General features: G+C 42.4%; 1 protein-coding gene across 2 annotated transcripts in view; it reads right to left on the reverse strand.

Moving 5' to 3' along the window:
* Positions 1 to 706: 706 nt before the first annotated feature.
* jak2b (Janus kinase 2b) overlaps positions 707 to 18,785 on the reverse strand; it is a 29,035-nt gene continuing 10,956 nt past the window's right edge. Inside the window, exons 4-24 of one of the 2 annotated variants that reach the window (XM_063897626.1) lie at positions 17,828 to 17,945; positions 15,417 to 15,562; positions 14,742 to 15,033; positions 13,351 to 13,470; positions 12,947 to 13,104; positions 12,430 to 12,541; positions 11,676 to 11,862; positions 10,979 to 11,103; positions 10,629 to 10,763; positions 9,995 to 10,082; positions 9,029 to 9,156; positions 8,748 to 8,886; positions 8,301 to 8,452; positions 7,839 to 7,989; positions 7,330 to 7,466; positions 6,624 to 6,813; positions 5,649 to 5,773; positions 5,379 to 5,551; positions 3,325 to 3,442; positions 2,652 to 2,765; positions 707 to 1,672 (exon numbers count right to left, since the gene is read on the reverse strand). In XM_063897626.1, the coding sequence (XP_063753696.1) occupies positions 1,565 to 1,672; positions 2,652 to 2,765; positions 3,325 to 3,442; positions 5,379 to 5,551; positions 5,649 to 5,773; positions 6,624 to 6,813; positions 7,330 to 7,466; positions 7,839 to 7,989; positions 8,301 to 8,452; positions 8,748 to 8,886; positions 9,029 to 9,156; positions 9,995 to 10,082; positions 10,629 to 10,763; positions 10,979 to 11,103; positions 11,676 to 11,862; positions 12,430 to 12,541; positions 12,947 to 13,104; positions 13,351 to 13,470; positions 14,742 to 15,033; positions 15,417 to 15,562; positions 17,828 to 17,945 (3,016 nt within the window). In that variant the 3' untranslated portion in view covers positions 707 to 1,564. Of the gene's footprint in view, positions 1,673 to 2,651; positions 2,766 to 3,324; positions 5,264 to 5,378; positions 5,552 to 5,648; positions 5,774 to 6,623; positions 6,814 to 7,329; positions 7,467 to 7,838; positions 7,990 to 8,300; positions 8,453 to 8,747; positions 8,887 to 9,028; positions 9,157 to 9,994; positions 10,083 to 10,628; positions 10,764 to 10,978; positions 11,104 to 11,675; positions 11,863 to 12,429; positions 12,542 to 12,946; positions 13,105 to 13,350; positions 13,471 to 14,741; positions 15,034 to 15,416; positions 15,563 to 17,827; positions 17,946 to 18,785 lie in introns of both variants that reach the window. The other variant, XR_010166984.1, reaches the window with a different exon arrangement.

Raw genomic sequence — 18,785 nt, forward strand, 5'->3', positions numbered from 1 at the left:
TGCCTTTGAACATTTTAAATTATGGTAATTATCCTTTTACTAAGTTTACGGACATTGATCTTTCTCATGCTTTTTGCCAAATATCCTACACACTTTGGACAGATCTGAGTTTTACTTTTTTTGCCACCCATAGTGGTATTTTTTTTGTATTATTTAGAAATGTGAGCAACTGAATTTTCTGTAAATGCCCCTTTATGGTCTTTTAAATTGAACTCTAAAAGGGTTACATAAGGACATCTGAATGACATTCTTCCATGCCACCTTAAAATCCCAGGGCTCTGTTAGTGCACCTGCACATAAGGTGAGGTTAGTACATGTTGTACCATGCCAGTGTCTGCATGGAGTAAACAACTTCAAAGATGTTACAGTGTCCTCTGGACTACAGCTGAAGTTACACACATCTGTTTCACTTGAAATAAATCAAATGCTTTTCGAATAGGTAATAGTTTGCATCTTTTAAAGATGCTACACTCAACATACTGGATACATTAAAATGTGTGGCAGTACATGAGTGCTACACCATCTGCATGTGTATCGATAAATGTACAGAAAAATCCCTTAATTCAAACCCATTCTGTAAACTGTGATATTGTAATTTTTCCCCTTAAATTGTATGGTGTACACTTTTCCATTTTAACATTAATTGATGCTGCAAAAAATGAGTTTCAAAGCAATACATCACAAGAATTGACTTCACAGATATAAATTGAATTAATCTGTTCTTTAATTTTCACACCACCTCTTACAATGAAAACAAAACAAAAACAGATTTGTAATCACCTTTGTCTGTACTTCATTTGAACTGACATCTTGCTGGGAGCTTAAATATAGTATTAACTATATTTCATTTTATAAAATTATAAAATTTTTCTGGACATATGTACACAATTATACTGTAGGTACAGTATATACACACATGCATAGAAAACAACTTGGTTCTATTAGACCATTTCTCTTCAGGTGACGGGAAAGGGGAGGGTGAGAGCTAGCCCTGCTAGCTATTTATATGGACAAGAAACACATCAATCTCTCTCTCTTACACAGACACACCCAGACACACAAACACACAAAAAAGAGAGAAAGAGAGAAAGAGAGAGAGAGAGAGAGAGAGAGAGAGAGAGAGAGAGAGAGAGAGAGAGAGAGAGAGAGAGAGAGAGAGAGAGAGAGAGAGAGAGAGAGAACTTGTTTGACACAAGCATCTCTAGCTTTAGGCCTGGCAATAGTCTACTCAGTCTCCACAAACTTTTTTTTTTTTAAACACTTAAATCTGACCAACATTATCTTCAACAGTACTTTGAACATTTCCATTCTGCTGCTAGCCACAATGGCTCTCCACTTTAGAAATGGGGATGGAGGGCCTTGCTTAAAGGCACCTTGGCAGTAGTTTTTGAGCTGGTCCTAGTTTCGAATCGCAACTCTTCCAGTCACAAGCTGCTTTACCACATGCTGGCACTCAGCAGGAGGAGGACCTCATCATGGCCTTTGTCCCTTTGCCACAAACATGGCAACAATGTTAAGAGTGACTCGGTTGTAGAGGAGCGGGCACTTTGGGTGATTTGTCAGTTTAAAACTCCTTACTGTCCCTGAACAGGTCGATGCGCAGGGCAAGCTCCTTGAAAGAAGGACGCAGGCTGGGGTCGTTGTCCCAGCACTCCTCTGTGATCTGTTGTATCTGAGAGAAAGAACAGGAAGAAAGGGAACTGTCAGTAGAGTTCTTCTTGAGATGAGAAGACAACAATTTGACATAGGGTTGGAACCGTGTAAATGTTGGAGCTATATTTTGATTTATATTATTGAATAGTCAAACATTTATTTGACTAGTTTTCATGCTTTTATTTTGAAAGCATGTTTGGGCAGTGGGTGATTAGGGCACCTGGTGTAATTGTACATATTGGAGACAGGTGGTGGTGGGAGTAGAGCACTGGTAGGCACATGTTTCTTTACCAGGGTAATTCAGGCCAGAAAGGAAAGCCAGAGCAAAGGCTTATAGAAAAGGAATCAATAGGAAACTGTGTTCATTGTATATTGGATCATGGAAATAAATGGACAAAACGGAGATTCTTGTCTGGACTTGCACCCTTGCCCTGTGTAAGGTTCTCTAACTGGTGCCTCAGTGGCAGTTAATTATGTTTTATTTTCATGTGATTTTGGCCGCTACAGTAGATATGAGCAAACTGCTTTCACGACTCTGTACGATTTATTTCACAAAGTAGTGTGCCTGCTTATTATTACATCATCGTTGATGGAAACAAGTATGTGTGTGTTTACATGTGTCTTATGTGCGTTTTAAACACATTGCACATTTATCCGTGCAGTTACTGTGTAAAGTGCCTTGAGAAGATGCCCCGCCCCTTTGCCCATACTGAGAGTTTAATGAGAGGTAATAGTTTAATTTTGGTCATATTTTTTTACATAGGTTAAGCTGCAGTTGCTTTACATTAAATACATATTATATATATTTGACAATTTGCAGCCCTGGTCCCTGTTTAGGCTTTTATATTTAGGTTTTTAAACAAACAAATGTATCCAAAAGAACAGATAAAACAGCATGTGTGCATGCATGTGTTTATTTACTCTAGCTTACTATGCATAACTTTATGTTTATTTCACGTGAATTTAGTCAGAAAGAAAACAGCAGTGCCTGTTCCTACCTCTGCGGGACACCCCAGAGGTTGAGGCAGCCTGCTGCCTGATTTGAGGAGCTCGATGAGGTGATAGACGATCAGCTGTCCCTGCTTGTCATTTCCCATCATGGACATGAAAACCTGAAAAGGAGAATGGTGACAGCCAAGATGAAAACCGATATTAAAATCTATTTGGGCTGAATAGGCTGAAATCTCCTCAAATCTTCCCCCCCTCACTCTTCCAGAAACTACATAACATTGTACTTCTATTGGCAAGTGTTCGAATACATTGTACGGGATAGGCTAACGGGTGGGACACCTCTAAGCTGCCGACCAATCATTACAGAGTCGATTAGCTAACCAATCAGAGACTGGGCTCTGGTTTCGGACAGAGGGTGAAAACTTAAAGAGGTGCTGTAGCCCAGGCAGCATGAGAAAAATAAACACCTTATTGAACATTGACGCATGTATGCAAGTCAAAGTAGAGTCACAAAATACAAAGCGGAAACCTGAAAAGGAGCATTATAGGGCACCTTTAAAACAATCTTTGTACTGTGAATAGCTGAAAAAGGCTCCAAACTCTGCACGCCCTTTCTTTGTTTTTTACACTTTGTCGATAATCAGGGACAATAAATCAAGTTGATCAGGCAGTGAAGAAGCCTAAGTGTGCATGCATGCGTATCAGTGTTTTAACACTTACTGCAGGAGGGCTGGAGGTCTTTTCGCTGTGGGTGAAGAGCTCATAAAGCACGACTCCAAAGCTCCAGACATCTGACGCCACAGAGAACTTGCTCTCTGTTAACGACTCAGGGGCATACCTAAAAAAATAGCACACTGTATCACTCTCTCTCTATGATGTGCTTTGTCTTAAGAAGCTTGTGAGTTTCAAATTGATTTCAACAGTAGGACAGGTATTCCCAACTTGGATTCTGATAATGTATCTGTGGCAGGGGGGCGTGGTTATGGCGCTGGCTGCTGGCAGGGGGAGGGGAGTGACTCAGACAGCTGGCCAGAATCAGGTAATTAGTCTCACAAGATAAGAATGTTGGTAACCTGGTTCTGGTCTCTTGCAGTAGGCTGGGCATACCTAAAAAAATAGCACACTGTATCACTCTCTCTCTCTATGATGTGCTTTGTCTTAAGAAGCTTGTGAGTTTCAAATTGATTTCAACAGTAGGACAGGTATTTTAGTTTCCAAACAAAATCATAGCAAAAGGTCGACCCTCGCAGAGAGAGTTTGTGTGTCTAGCCGAAAGGCCGAGAGAGAGTTGTGTGTGTCTAGCCGAAAGGCTGCGAGAGAGACAATAAAAGTTTTCCTGCAACCAGCCGCAGTTTTTCCTCCTTCTTCCCGGGGTGTGGAGCGCAGCTCCACAAGTGGCGCCTGAACAGGGACTTGAACCCTGGACCCTCAGACGGTGACGATGGAGGGAGATGGACAGCAGAGCCCACCGCGCTACAACAACAACAGACCCAAGCCCTCGTGGACCTCGCTGCGTCCCAGAGCGAGGACCGGGCTCTCCTGCAGGAGCTGCTGCAGCGCTCGGCCACCCGGCCGGCCGAACCGGCCAGGCCACCGCCGATTACCCTCCCGAAGATGTCCGCCGAGGATGATACGGAGGCATACCTGGGGATCTTTGAGGGCACGGCGGCGGCGTGTGGGTGGCCGGAGGAGGAGTGGGCTGTGCGGCTGCTCCCTCTGCTCTCCGGGGAAGCCCAGTTAGCGGCGCACAGCATGCCGGCGTCCTCCCGTTACGAATACGCACCCCTGCGGAAGGCCATCCTGGACCGGCTGGGCTGCACGCCCGAAGGATATCGCCGCCGGTTCAGGGGGCTTCTGTATGAGGACGCCGGCCGCCACTTCTCCTACGCGCAGGAGCTCCTCGATGCGGTAAGGCGCTGGCTCCGCCCGGGAGTAAACTCCGCTGAGGACGTCGTCGGGCAGGTGGCACTGGAGCAATTCATCGCCGGCCTGCCATCCTCCACGGCCAACTGGGTCCAGTGCCACCGCCCCGCCAGCCTTGAGGCAGCCGTCGTTCTCGCAGAGGACCATCTCTCCCTTCCCCGGCGGAGCCTGAAGGAGGTAGCGCGAGCACCGGCAGTCCCAGTGGGCCGGCCCACCCCGGCTCCGCGGAGGAGGTTCCAGGCGGCGGCAATGGCGGCAGCTGCGCCCTCTCCTCCCGCCTATGCTCCTCCACCACGGCCCTCTCCCCCTCTGCTTCTCTCTCCACAGAGCCCAGCCTATGTGTCTGGTCATGCGGCACCCTGGGGGGCTCCTCAGACGCCTGGGCAGGAGAGCTGGCGGTGTGGGCAGCCCGGCCACTTCTGACGGGAGTACCCGCGCATGGAGGTCGGACAGTTGGTCCGGGTTGTGGGGCCGCCGCCACCACAAGATAAGCATGTTGGTAACCTGGTTCTGGTCTCTTGCAGTAGGCTGGGCTCCTGAAGGCAGCGGAGCGCCCATCGGAGCCTTAGGTGGACCATCGCAGAGAGAGTTTGTGTGTCTAGCCGAAAGGCCGAGAGAGAGTTGTGTGTGTCTAGCCGAAAGGCTGAGAGAGAGACAATAAAAGTTTTCCTGCAACCAGCCGCAGTTTTCCCTCCTTCTTCCCGGGGTGTGGAGCGCAGTTCCACAGTATCATTTTCTAGGTAAGATCAGATTTTCTTAAGCAGCAGCACTCTGTGTGGCATCATGGATGAAAATTAAGACTTCTTGTATTGGTGAGAATAAACTAAATTTGTAAATATAAAAATACAAACCAAAATATGGGACTCTCTCCTGGCTCTTTGACCATGTAGTACTCTTTGTCCTGAGGCAGAACTTTGGTAAGGCCGAAGTCTCCGATCTTCACCCTCAGCTCACTCTCCACAAGGATGTTCCGTGTTGCCAAGTCTCTGTGGATATAACGCTTACTCGACAGGTACTCCATACCCTGTAAACACAAAAGAAACACAAATGTTTTTGCATCTGTAGCTCTAGTGGTCAGTGGCGCAACAAAGCATGGGACAAAACTGAGCAGAAGGAGGTACCTTGCAGATTTGCGAGGTGTAATGCACAAGCTTATTGTGGTCGATCCTCTTCTTATTTTTCATGAGGTAATCTCGCAGACTTCCATAGGGCAGATATTCCATGACGAGACAGAGATTTCGTCGTCCTGAAAGAAGCCAAAAACAAAACTGTCTCACCCAGGAAACATAACAGCCACAAAGTTAAAGATTTAACTAATTAAATTATTAAAACCATTGGACAACAAACACATTTTTTTGCTAATCAGTTTAAATGGTAAAAAACATATAAACAGTATACAGGCAAGCTTATGTATTAGCTGTAGCTAATTGCCAAGGACAAGGGTGGGCTGCAGCTCATCATCCGCTCTGCAGAGAGGGTGAACCGCTGCAATCTGCCATCCCTCCACGACCTGCACGCCTCCAGTACCCTGATGCGGGCAGGGAAGATTGTTGCCGACCCCTCCCACCCTGGACACAAACGGTTTACCCAGATCCCTTCTGGCAGGAGGCTGCGCTCCATCAGGACCAAACCCTCTCGCCACCTGAACGGTTTCTTCTCTGCTACCGGCCTCATTAACAAAGCCTGGGACCCCCACTGACACTGACTCGTATCCACCCAGGATAAACATTATGCAGTATATTAATGCACACAGCATGTTGCACATTCCAGCTCCACACTACTTCTTTTTAAATCTGCACAGCTCTCCACTTTGAAAATAGTATATAGTATTTGTCATATTCTACTGTACTCGGTTCGTCTTTATTTTTAATTTGTTACAATAGTCTTCAAAACATTTAGAAAATAGCTTTTATAATAGTACTATTTTTTTTCCTTGTGTCATTGTATGCACCATTTATAACTCACCAAATTCTTTGTATGTGTAAATCTACTAGGTATTAAAAAAGGATTCTGATTCTATTAAGTGGCAAACCTGTGAAGAAAAGTGCGGAGGAAGTTAGATTAATTTGTATTATTATGTTTTGTAATTCCTGTACCTGCACTGTAGCAAACTCCTTTGTAGTTAACGATGTTCTCATGCTGCAGAGACTTCAGGATCTCGATCTCTCGCTCAAAGTCTCGTATGTGTTCTGCAGTGCTGTGCTGGAGTTTCTTCACGGCCACGACCTCTCCGGTGTTGTCCTGAAGCGGGTCATATCGACACATCTCCACGCTGCCAAAGTTTCCCTTTAGGAAGAAGACCAACTTAAGTGAGCTGTCATTTATTACTCAATAGTTTGATTTACCTTACCATTTAGGCACATCCAAACAATGTTCACTGTGACATACAGTATGTGTTGCCCAATTAATACCCTTGACACACATTGTGAAGAATCCTATGTAAGATATAGAAATAACACTAATTAAACCCTGTAAATAAAGAAAGAATAACTACCTAATTAACCAAAAATGTTAAAAAAATGGCACCAACTCTTCCTGCGTTCAGTGCTCAATAACTTCTGAGAAATTAAAAATAAGAAACACTAGAATGTCAGAGAGAAAACCTTTTAGAATGTTTTTTTGTTTTACATTGTATGTTCTCCATTCAGAGTGATGAATCATTACTCATTCCTGAATCATTTAGCTCGAATTTAAGACAACAGGTGATGACAACATAAAACTAAAACTGTGACGCAAGAGGAGTCACGAGTCTGAGTTTAGTAGATCTGTTGGTAAAATCACAGTATCCACACTTGTTTATACCTTGCCCAGCTGCTGTAGGAATATGAGGTGTCTCTCTTCAAATTGGGCCGGCTCCTGGCTCTCAAAGCCCCCAGTGGACCAGCCGGATCCCACTGTCCTGTTTGGCACGATGTCACTGTCCACAATCAACTCATAGTCTAGGGACACAAAGACAGATATCATTTAAGAGATAAACAGAAGGCCCAGAAATGTCAACATCTACAAGCTGAGCTAATAATGTCTTGGACTAATTTCTTATTTAATTACACAGAGATTAAAATAAGTTACTTATCTAAACTTTGGAGGAAAACACTCCACAAAATGCTGAAAAATGGAACGTTTTCTCTGTTCCATTCCTCACCTACTTTCAATTAAAAGCAAATGAAGACAGGAGCCTTTTCATGTTTCTCAAGACATGTAGAGAAATGTGTGAGTGTGTGTGATGTGTGTGTGGGCAGGGGCTTTTGAGATTCCACACTGGTGTGACCTAGATTCCCTGTCGTGACACCATCAGTGGCGAAAGCACCGACCTGGTGTGAAGAGGCTGTGGAGGTCACGGATAACGGTGCGAAACGATGGCCTGAACGCGGGCTCGTAGTCCATGCAGCTGGTGATCAGATTGGCCAGTTCGGTCCACTTTGGTGCAGGAAGCTGGTGGTGATCCTCGTAGAACAGGGGTTTCTGTAAAACAAAACTCAGGGTTTGTATTATGTAGGGATGATAGGTAATGTACAGTAGTCAGATTATGATATGAAGTACACGTATACGTTCATCATATTGCATCTGTTTAAACAAAACAAACATATTTAATGATTTTGTGCACAATTGTGAGGTACCTAGAAATTCAGCACCATTTGCATCTTGTATTGCATTTCAAACAACGTTTTTTTTTTTTGATAGAGAAGAAAATAAATTGTGACATGACATGAACACCCATTACATATTTATACCTCGATGCAGCGTATATTTTAGGTAACATTTTCCAGGCCTACCTTTGTGTTGTCTAGTGTTGCTAAAGGTTTCTCCCCACCGCTGCAGATCTCCCAGAGTGTGGTGCCAAAGCTCCACTTGTCTGCAGCCAGGCTCAGGCTGGTGGGGTCCTCGACACATTCAGGCGGCACCCAAGGGATCCTCTCAATCAGGACTGTTCACAAACACAAACATGACACGCCACTAAATTCATCAAAATGTTCAGCCAAAGTCGATTAAATTGCAGACCAGTGATGAGATAATCCTATTATTGTGTAACACGATTCTTCTTATTTAAATAGCACACCACACTTATTTTACCTGTGTTTTCAAACACCATGCAAAATGTAGTGACTTAATGCAACCTGGATTGGAAGAAGGTACCAACTCATTGTTGTGCTAATTAAAAGGCTGCCTCTTGTTGATTACAAAGGTTTCAACAGTGTGGATACGGATAGACATAGACTCACTTTCTCTGGGCAGGACATTGATGCTGATGCCAGGGTCACTCAGTTTGATGAAGGGGCGGTTCCCAGTCCGCCGGTCCTCCTCTCTGATCAGAAGAACATTTTTTGCACAGACATTCCCGTGGACAAGATGCTTTTCCTCCTGCAGGTTCCCAAGGGAAAGATGAATCCGTCTCTTAATAACACTATTAGTCAGGTTATTTTTGCAGCCATATATTTTATATTGCATCTATAAGAACTACAGCAGTGAGCAACACGACAATCTCCACACACAAGAGTCCTACCAGGAAGTTCATGGCCCAGGCCAGCTGCTTAGCCACCTCCAGCTTCCACAGGATGTTTATCAAGTTCTTGTTCTTCTTCAGGTAGGTGTCCAGAGAACCAAACTTCACAAGCTCCTGCACCATGATATCTGAAAGGAAACGTTTTTTCAGATGAGGTCAATAAAAAACAAAGTCTAATCTTTAGGATAACTGAGAGTGTCATACATAATCTTCCACTGACATAAAAACTGACATTTAATGACTTTCAGCAACGGCGGTAAATACATTTTCAGTGTTTGTATTATGTAAGTTATGTTCTATTGTAATTCAACTGGAAAAACAGTGCATCTCTACAGGTCAAGTACACACAAATTAACCCAAATATTTACATCTTAGTTACCAAAGATGACCACAGGAACTTGACAAACAATAAGAAAAAATATCATTAGCTAAAAAGAAAAAGGATCCAAAAACACTAATTAAGACAGAGTGGTCTTTGTTCTATCTGCAATTGTATTGTATGCAACTTCGATCGGTTTACCAAATTTTCCCTCAGTGACTTTAATTGTTTGAATCTTAATCTGACAAATGTAAGGTTCTTTGCAAATCCTATTAAAAGTTGCAATTAATCAAAGCCATTTCTTATAATAAAGTAAATCGGCATGTTGATCAAAACAGTTCTACAGTAGCAGCAGAAGTAGTGTGAGCTAAAGAGAGCAGGGCAGGTGAATTATTCTTGGGCAAGATATTGTAATCCCCCCCAAGAATAGCCGTCCATGCCCACCGTTTTCTCACTGCTCTGAGCCTTGAGCTTACAGACTCTGTTCTAGATTATAGCGAAGCATGCATCATCAGACCATCATGTCCTATAGGCTTGCAACGTCAGTCAAATGAATGGGTGTTACTGTACGTTCTCACTGTCAGGGCAATTGAGGACATGCAGCATGCTTCTACCAGGGTGAGAGTGTGTCTGTCAGGCTGGCTTACTTTCATCTCCGCAGACACACACACCATAGTTAAGGATCAGGTGCTTATGGGACAACTGGCTCATCATGCTGGCAGCTTCAAAGAAAGACTGCAGAAGAAAAAAAAACAGAGAATAAAGAACAACTAATTATTTATGTGCCTGTGAAAGAAAAAAGGTACATCAAAACAACAATCAATACAAAACATGTACAATAAAAGAAGATGTTGACATTTTCTGTTTGATTTGTTAAACTGCTAACACTTTATATCTACTTCTGAAAAACGTTTCAAAACGGCCTCGCAATTTCACACACATTAAGAATTTTTAGGATCATTGTGTTGTTAGAAGATAGTACATAGAAACAACAGCATACTATATTATAAAAACAGGTTCTTAAATTGGAAAAATAGAACCAACAAATCCTGAAATTAGGAAGGCTCAATTTGACAAAATGACGATTAATTGGTGATTGAAAAATAAATCTGGCTAAATCGATTGATCAAAATATAATTTCAGCTCTAAACTAATGTGATCCAAGAGGCTGAATGCTAAACAACATCCAGAAAAAAAACTATGAGCCAATTCCAAAAAGAAACAGCAGCCTCAATGCATTAAATATGACCTGTTAATATCTGCAAACAAAACGTCACAAACCTCAGAGTAGTTTCGGTGGGCCTGGTCCAGGACTTTCATGACAACTTCAGTTTGGTGCACGAGTCCATAATCTCCCACCTCTTTGCGGACCCCTTTGAATATCTTAGTGAATGTCCCTTGACCGAGACTCTCCATCTGAAGGGAAGATCATTAAATTCAGTTCTAAGTGTTAACCTTTAACGGGGGATTATTGTAATCAATTCCAAGCTAGTGTTAGTAAAATGCGCAGAATAGGATTGTAGTATAGTAATTTAGAGCTTAAACACAATGTTGGGGAATTCCCATACATTTCACGTAATGCATTGTTGGATAGAAGAGGAAACCAGAGATGTAAGAACAACTAGGCTTACAAATTCAAGGTCTTCTTTCCTGATCTTGTGAAACACCATCTGACTGATGTTTCTACGATGTAGAGAAGGAGACAGAGGCACTTCAGAGCCCTTGTTGCTTCTGCATACAAGGAGGCAAGACATTTCTGTTTGTGGAGAGACGAAAAAAAATAATATATGTGTCAATCCAAAAGTTAAAAGGGATCCAACCAACAGAGAAACGAAAACGTGAGTCAGAGATGGAGTGTGGGAAATGTAGTAAACTCATCATTTCATCATCATTTCTGTGGAAAACATTATTAGTTTTACTAGCTCAGACCAGTTTTGGATTAATTACGCAAGCTCCAGGACTGAATCACCTTTGACTTTACTGAATGTATGCACTCCAACTGAACGCTCTCCGTCACTATCGATGAGTGTACTGGCTTTACTTCCCTATAATATTATGGTGCAATAAATGAGCATTAACTTCTGAATGGTAGTTTATATATGTTTTTGTCTGTCTCTATTCAGCAGCATATGATCCATATAACGCGGGAGGCCCGTCGACACCATCCATCCATCAGCTAAACCCACTTATACTTTAATTACCATCATTAATATTGCAGTTTATAACGGTTGAAGGTTTTACATTACACAGAATTAGGGACACAGCCTTTGCAAATGTTTCCAATCTCTCTTAAGAACATATTGTATCAAACCAGTCTGTTAGTTTTACCTTTGGATTTAGGTGGACAGCACTTGCTGAATTGGAAAATTATGCTGTCAGAGCGCACAGTTTCCTTTTGGTAGCAGCTGAGAAGCTCCTGCAAGCTGCTGAAGTTTCTTTTTGTTCCACTGAGGTTAAACTCCCTGCTGTCAGATCTGGTTATCTGGCAGTGCTTGTATTCTACAGCGCCGTACACCTATGGGAGCAGAGAAAAAGATGGTTGGAAGTGCAAAGACTTTTCAGGAGGAGTGGACAATAAAATAACACAGAGTCTGATTTGGAGCAAGTTGAAAGAAAACAGTTAGGTTGGCACATAATTGAAGTCAGATTCTTGAGCCAAAGTTTAAAGCGGCAATAGCACTGGATAGTAAAATAAGCCACTGTGTTGCTGAAGCCTACTTCTACATTTCCGGTAACAACATGGAATACATCCCAGGTTGTGTTTGCGTTATTAAAATGAGGAGATTGTTTTTGGAATCAGTTCTATCATCTGTGTGAGCATGGCCATAGTTTATTTATTTAGTATACCAGGTTTTGTCTAAACCGGGTAACAGGGGTGCTGCGCCGGAAAGTGGGCAGCATCATAATTTTAACCGGAAGAGACTTTGGGGCCCTCATACTATATTATTCTACAAAAAACCCTGGCATAAGATCCATTTTTTTAGATTATCCATTTGTCACAAGAAGTATGAAACCCAGATAAAAAAAAAAGAAGTGAAATCAGTAACAACAGAAAGAAAAGGTAATAAAAAATGATGCCTACCTCAACAGGGAACGTGAGAAAATACTTGTTGTAATCTTTGGGGCTACGCCTCAAAATGTACAATCCTCGCTTGTTTCCACACCTCTGAAGTCGGTTGATCGCAAACTCCATTCTGCAACAATTACAAAAACAAAAATAGAAGAGTAAGAGCATGTTGTTAACCTGCATCGCCGAAGAGAAATACAATATAAACTGCTAAGATGCATCGAAAATACCGACCACCTGAGGTCTTCCTTTACATTTTGGCAGCAGGAGTGTGAATAAAGTTAAATATATATATAATGTAATATAAGTATTAATAGCAGCTGTGTCTTTTCACCCAGTCTTCCCTCTGTGGACTGTTGGGGCAGGGATGGCACCAAAAATGAACAAAACAAGGTATTCCGATAACTTAATTATATAGGATTACTTCATTAAAAAAGAAACTTGATAAAATGTGTTTTCCTTATTCCTCAATGTAGATTTTTACAAATGCCGTGGGTTAAACATAAATAAAGCTCTATAACTCTTCACTTACGAGATGGGGCCTTGGCAATGGGAAGCAATGGCCTCCACCAGCCTGGGAGGAGCTACTTCTTTACACAGGTAGTGATGTGCGTCTGTCGTCAGGCGGTAGTAGCCGTCGATGAGGGACACAAAGGACAGGGCTTCATAAAGGCTGGGGAACTCCAGCTCCTGAAATATATAAAAACACTTTTAGACATAATGTGTAAATGTTCATCCTTCTCTAACTCCAATGGTTTGCTTTACTTTTTGTTGAAGAAACTCTTTCTTCTTTAAACCAACTTATTTGAGTTACGATGTTTTTACTTTTACAGTCCTGTAGTGTCACTAAATCTGGCTGTTTTCAAAAAGTAGTTCCTTTACCTGGTTACAAAAAAGGGTGAAGACATACTTATATTTTCAAAATACTGAAATTACCAGATTCTTCCCATCTTGTTTAGAGATGGTGACCACCCGACTCTCTGCAGCTCCCTCCTTGATGACCTGTTTGATGCTCATGTCGATGACGTCAGAGAAGTCGCAAAAGGTCTGCAGCTCCTGGACGAACAGCATAAGAAACAGACTTTGTAACCAAACCAACAAAGAAAACCATACTATATTATTAACAATCACAAATAACAAACAGTAGTTTATTCTGAAAAACGACAAGTTCTTTGGGCCACAATTCTGTATTTCTGTTTCATTTCTTTACCTTCCTTCAGCTCTAAACTCTCATATTTCTTTTGCTACATGATTTATTGTGATATCTTTTTGAGTGGACTTTTAGGTTCTAATGCCCCTTTTCCACCAAACCGGATCCGGTTCAAGATCCGATCTTTTGCTTTTCTGGTGCTTTTCTGGTTCTAGCTTGTAGCACCCCTTGTGTTTCCACCGCTCAGAGGCTGAGTGGAGCCCAAGTGGAGCTGCGTCATTGCGTCATCGTTGCAGCATAACTAACCGTTTACTTGCCCTCTTATGACTGATTCATATTCACTGTCTGACTGTTTCACAAGCAGCTGATGCATATCCCCCTCCCCATAGGTGAATGGGTTTCAGTCTGAATTGACGCTGTTTGGCATCACAACGCTGTTATGAAAGTGTCTCTGGCATCAGACAGGTGATGTTAGCATAGCAAGCGAGGCTACTCTGAGTACCTTCACTACTCTGCTATCCTATTGTGGCATAAGCCGTTTTCTACAGGCACATTTTACCGGCGTAGTTTTTGTTATGATTTTACTTCTGATGTCAGCCTGTGTAGCCCATGTATAGATTCCATCCGATAGCTGCAATAATACAAAATGACAGGAGAACGTCTGCGTGCTCTTCCCAATGATCAATAACAGTGAACGGATGGTGATTAAAGTAAGGTAAAAATAAACAGCATCACACTGAGCCTGGTTAGTGTTGCCTGACTTTATAAAGTGTGCTTTTTAGAAGTGTGTGGTCGTGTTCTAGTCACTTTGCTCAGCGCTACTGCTTGTTATTTGTACTCGCCATGAACTGTTATTGCTCAGGTTAATCTCCCCCCTCTGAAGTACGCGTGACGTATTGGTTCGTCTTGGATCTTAGATCTTGCCTGGCAGCCGAGTGGGGCCAAAAAGATCCGGTGTTTCTGCGGTGGAAACACAAAAAACCAGATCTTTATCGGCTCCAGCTCCGGCTCCGGGTTGGTGGAAAAACGGCATAACTAAGCTATGGCCCTTGTTTTTTAATTTGGTGATGTAGACATTAAAGGTCTCCTGTACTGCCCTCATCTAAAAGTCAGCTGATTGTCCATCATGTAGACATATTAAGGGGCAGAGGTTACTGACAGCGCTCCTGAAACCAACCTGGTCAGAGTCTTTCAGTTTCTCTCGACACCTCTGAATGCCAATGTCCGCTGCCACCACGATGATAGCCTGTCCACTCACTGGCTCCCTGACCTGGAAGGTCTCTGTGTAGAACGCCTTATCCAGGGACTCCATGCTGATCAGGTATTTGAGCTTGAGGTCACGCGCTGTGGTACGACACTGACTGAACTGCTGGATAAAACGCTTAAAACGGAATCGGATACGCTTGCGTGTCACAAAGTTGCAGTCCTGGATCTGAGCTCTCATATCTTTTGGCAAGAAAGACTTGTAGCTAGAAGTAAGCAAAAGGAAAATTAGCAAAATTAATTTAGTTCATAAAAGTGTTCTGCAATGTAATCATACACTTAAAAGAAGTATCATTAGAGGACAAAGTCATTTTTTTCATGTTCTTATCATGTTAATGCTGTCTTGTGCTGATAACTAGTGCGCTGAAAAATGTAAAAACAAATCATACAGAGAAATACAGATTTGAAAAAGTACATACACAATTTCTTGATGTGTTAAAAATGTGATAAAAAAAAAACTAAGTCACACAGACCGGATCTCTTCTTGAGTGACACTACTTGATACTTAGTTTCACTTAATTGTTCTTTGATGAGTTTTTCCTGATTGGAGTAAAGTTAATCAGAGTAGCCCTTTGAGTTTCACTAGTACCTTATCGTGTGGTAGATGTCCAGCGGTGACATCTGTTTCTCTTTGGCTGTTCTCGACATATCGAGCACAGCCATACCAAGGCACTCCTCCTGAGTCTCATGGGAGTTCGGGATCTTCACCAAGCCATTAACAAAGTCATTCCTCCACTGCACACAGAGAGTAACACAGTCACTGCAACTGCTACAGGTCAACCCAGGATAAATGGCCCCAAATGCTATAATTTTTTTTATCATCCTTTGAATACAGAGGCTCTGGATTTGTTTTTGTTGTTCTATGATTTAACCTCAAACTGGTGAATGCAGAGACATGTTTCCTATGCGTTATTTTATCACAAACACACATAGAGCTTCAGCTCTAGATAAGACTGCGAGGTATTCAAATGATAATTTACAGATTAAAATGCAACCTCTTCCTAGAGAATGCTAGTATGTGTAAAAGTTTGATGACCGCCGCAGTAGAGCTTCACTTCTCCCTTTAAAGCTTGTCCCAGGACAGATTTCCACAAGCATAAATCCACATCATCCTTTGGCTCACTCAAGGTTCCTTCCAGTCATGATACTGGCTTGAGTCACCTGGATTCACTTACACTTCAATCATTCAAACCTCCGCCAAGGAAGTTACTGGCTGTACATTCATTTTGGGGAAAACAAAATAACGTGGCGAATATACACATTACTTTTTAAAATATGGCAGAGGTCTTCCAGTAAGAACTGTAACATCATTTTTTTAAGCTGCCATATGTCAAGCAGCACTTTCCCTCTCATTCTCATAGGACCATCTTTAGAGAGTGTGTGTATATGGGCGCATGTTGATGTATCTAGAGTGTATCAGGGAACAAGGAAAGACCCTTTGGAAAGCGAAATAAGCAAGTTTACACATGACAAGTTCAGAAAAGGTAATGGAAGGTGGCCCCAAGTTGTTTTGCAGCACAGATATAATCCAAGCATGACGATAAAAGCGACCATCCAGTGAATGTAATCATGTAATATTGACATTTTACCTTAATGCAATATGTGAGACAAATAATACATTAATAGAAAATACATAAATGAAAACAAAACAAAACATTTTCACAGATAAAGCTTTGAAGTGCCAAAAACAGTCAGGGTTTTGTTGGGACACAGAGGTGCGGATTTTTACATGCAAGTTATAAAATTGCTAGTAAAAACTGTTCCCTGTCACATGAGGGCTATAACTATGTGTGTCAGCTGCCTTGTTGGTGCCACTTTCTTACATGGGCAGACTTGTTATAACAGTGCATCCTACAGCGTGTCAACTGATACCACATGCACTCTTGGAAAAACATAGGTTTCATATTTTGTTACTGCTTTATTTTGAACAAGGCTTTTTCAAACCTTAAATTTGGTGCTCTGACCTTACTAGCAATCTCGCAAACTGATGTTACTGTACTCCTTAAACATATGAGCTGCTTGTTTTCTGATGCCTAATGCAGGGTTTCCCACACATAGACTTTACTTGGGCGGGCCGCCCAGGCATATTAACGGCCGCCAAAGTATATTTCACGACCAACTAAGTTTTTTTTTTTTATCCGTCCGCGAGCATGATGCCATCTGCAATCGATTAACTAGTGGACAATGATCCCTCGCTCTACGCCTTCTGTACCTGTTTACTCTGCTATCGGTGAAGGGTCTGCTAACAAGCGACCAACAGAAAGGGAGACCTTACGAGAAACACAGAAGACGACGTTGGAATTCACTTAGAAAAGTCGGACACTTACAAGGTAAAGCAACTCCTTTTCTCCTTATTGTGTTGTTGTTTTCTGACTTTCGTAGGAGCCTCAAATTCTACGAAAGAAAGTGGCAACTATGTTGCGTTGGAAGCTACAAGACTCAAGGGTGTATTTAATGTGTGCTAAATTAAATATAAAAAAGATTATAATTAGTTTTCTCTTTGGGCTATAGCAGTTAGAATGACACAGATTAACTTTAGCTAAGGTTAGACTGTTAATTCCCCATGCCTTTACTCCTCAGATATGAGAAACAGACTAAAGGGGAGCACCTGGCTGCATGTCAGTTAATGGACCAGCACCAGAGGCGTTCCCAAACGCACAGCTGTTCTTCCAAAAACCCAGAAGGATTAAGTGTTCTGACCAACAGTGCCATCTTTGTGCACACTGAATATTGCAAATAATTGAATGAAATTCAATAATCGAAAAGCTGTTAAAGCTCACACGTATTTCTTGTTTGACACATGTTGTTGCTCATGTTGTTGACACATGTTACCCCTCCACTGTGCCCGGCTACAACCACAAGTATATTTCAGATCTGTGGGAAACTCTGCTAATGTATAACACTGGGGTATTAAAACATGCTCTTAAATAATTGTGTTAAACTTAGCCCCTTTAAAATGGATTCATTTCACAGAGGGTGGCTGTATGCCAAGGTGCTCACCTGAGAGAAGAGGTATGACATCACAAAGTCATCAAGGATTGGGCTTTCTGATCCCTTGGTGACACCGTATCGGTAAGCCCGGGATGCCCCTCCACTGTACCAGCCAGGGAAGTAGTACCTTAGCAAATAGAAACAAAGATAACGCAGTAATACCTTGCACAGACTACACGACTTTCAAAGTTGTACAATCACTTGCCAGTTCACACTACACAACTCGCTCGGGAGTCTTGAAGTCGTTGTGGTGTGCACACTACGCGAATGAACGGCGACAGGGGGTCACACACTACACGATCTGTCACCAGGAGAAATCCCCAAGGAGTCTGTCTGGTCTCTAAACTACGTTTTCTCACGAAAACATGCGAGAAGTGACACGGGAAATGACGCGCATTTCGAACGTTATTATGTTTTACCTAGAAACTGTCAATAAGTTACTTTGCTTAAACTTTTTAGCACATCAGCTAACGTTAACTTCAGTGAATTGTGTAGCCTACCTACAAATTTACAGTTCAAAATCAGGTTTCAAACAGCTGTGTCGATTTGTTGTGTAGGACAACGCTTCTTCTTCTTTTTTGAAAGTTGTGCAGCTCCTCCCCGGGGCTTTTCCTCACCCCGTGTCTTGCGCTCTCATTTGCTGTAGCTCGTCGGCACACCCATTACCAGGCACAACCCTTTTCACACTACAGGATTTGGACTCGCCGACAGGTCCAGATATTTAGCTTGCTAGATATCTGTCGGGGCGACGGGGGCTCGTCGGGGAGTCTCTCACCTCGCTCTTGAGCAGTTCACACATAACGATCAAACGCCGACTGCCGAATTAGTGCCGATTCGTCCCCGAGCTCCAAAATCTGTCTGGGAGCGGCCGATTGGGCTAAAAATCGTGTAGTGTGAACTTGGCATAAGTCACCAAGAATGTTTCTTCTGGGAATTATACTCCAAAGGCAAATATACGAAACATAAT

Source organism: Eleginops maclovinus, chromosome 12 (assembly GCF_036324505.1).
Source record: "Eleginops maclovinus isolate JMC-PN-2008 ecotype Puerto Natales chromosome 12, JC_Emac_rtc_rv5, whole genome shotgun sequence".
Taxonomy (NCBI): domain Eukaryota; kingdom Metazoa; phylum Chordata; class Actinopteri; order Perciformes; family Eleginopidae; genus Eleginops; species Eleginops maclovinus.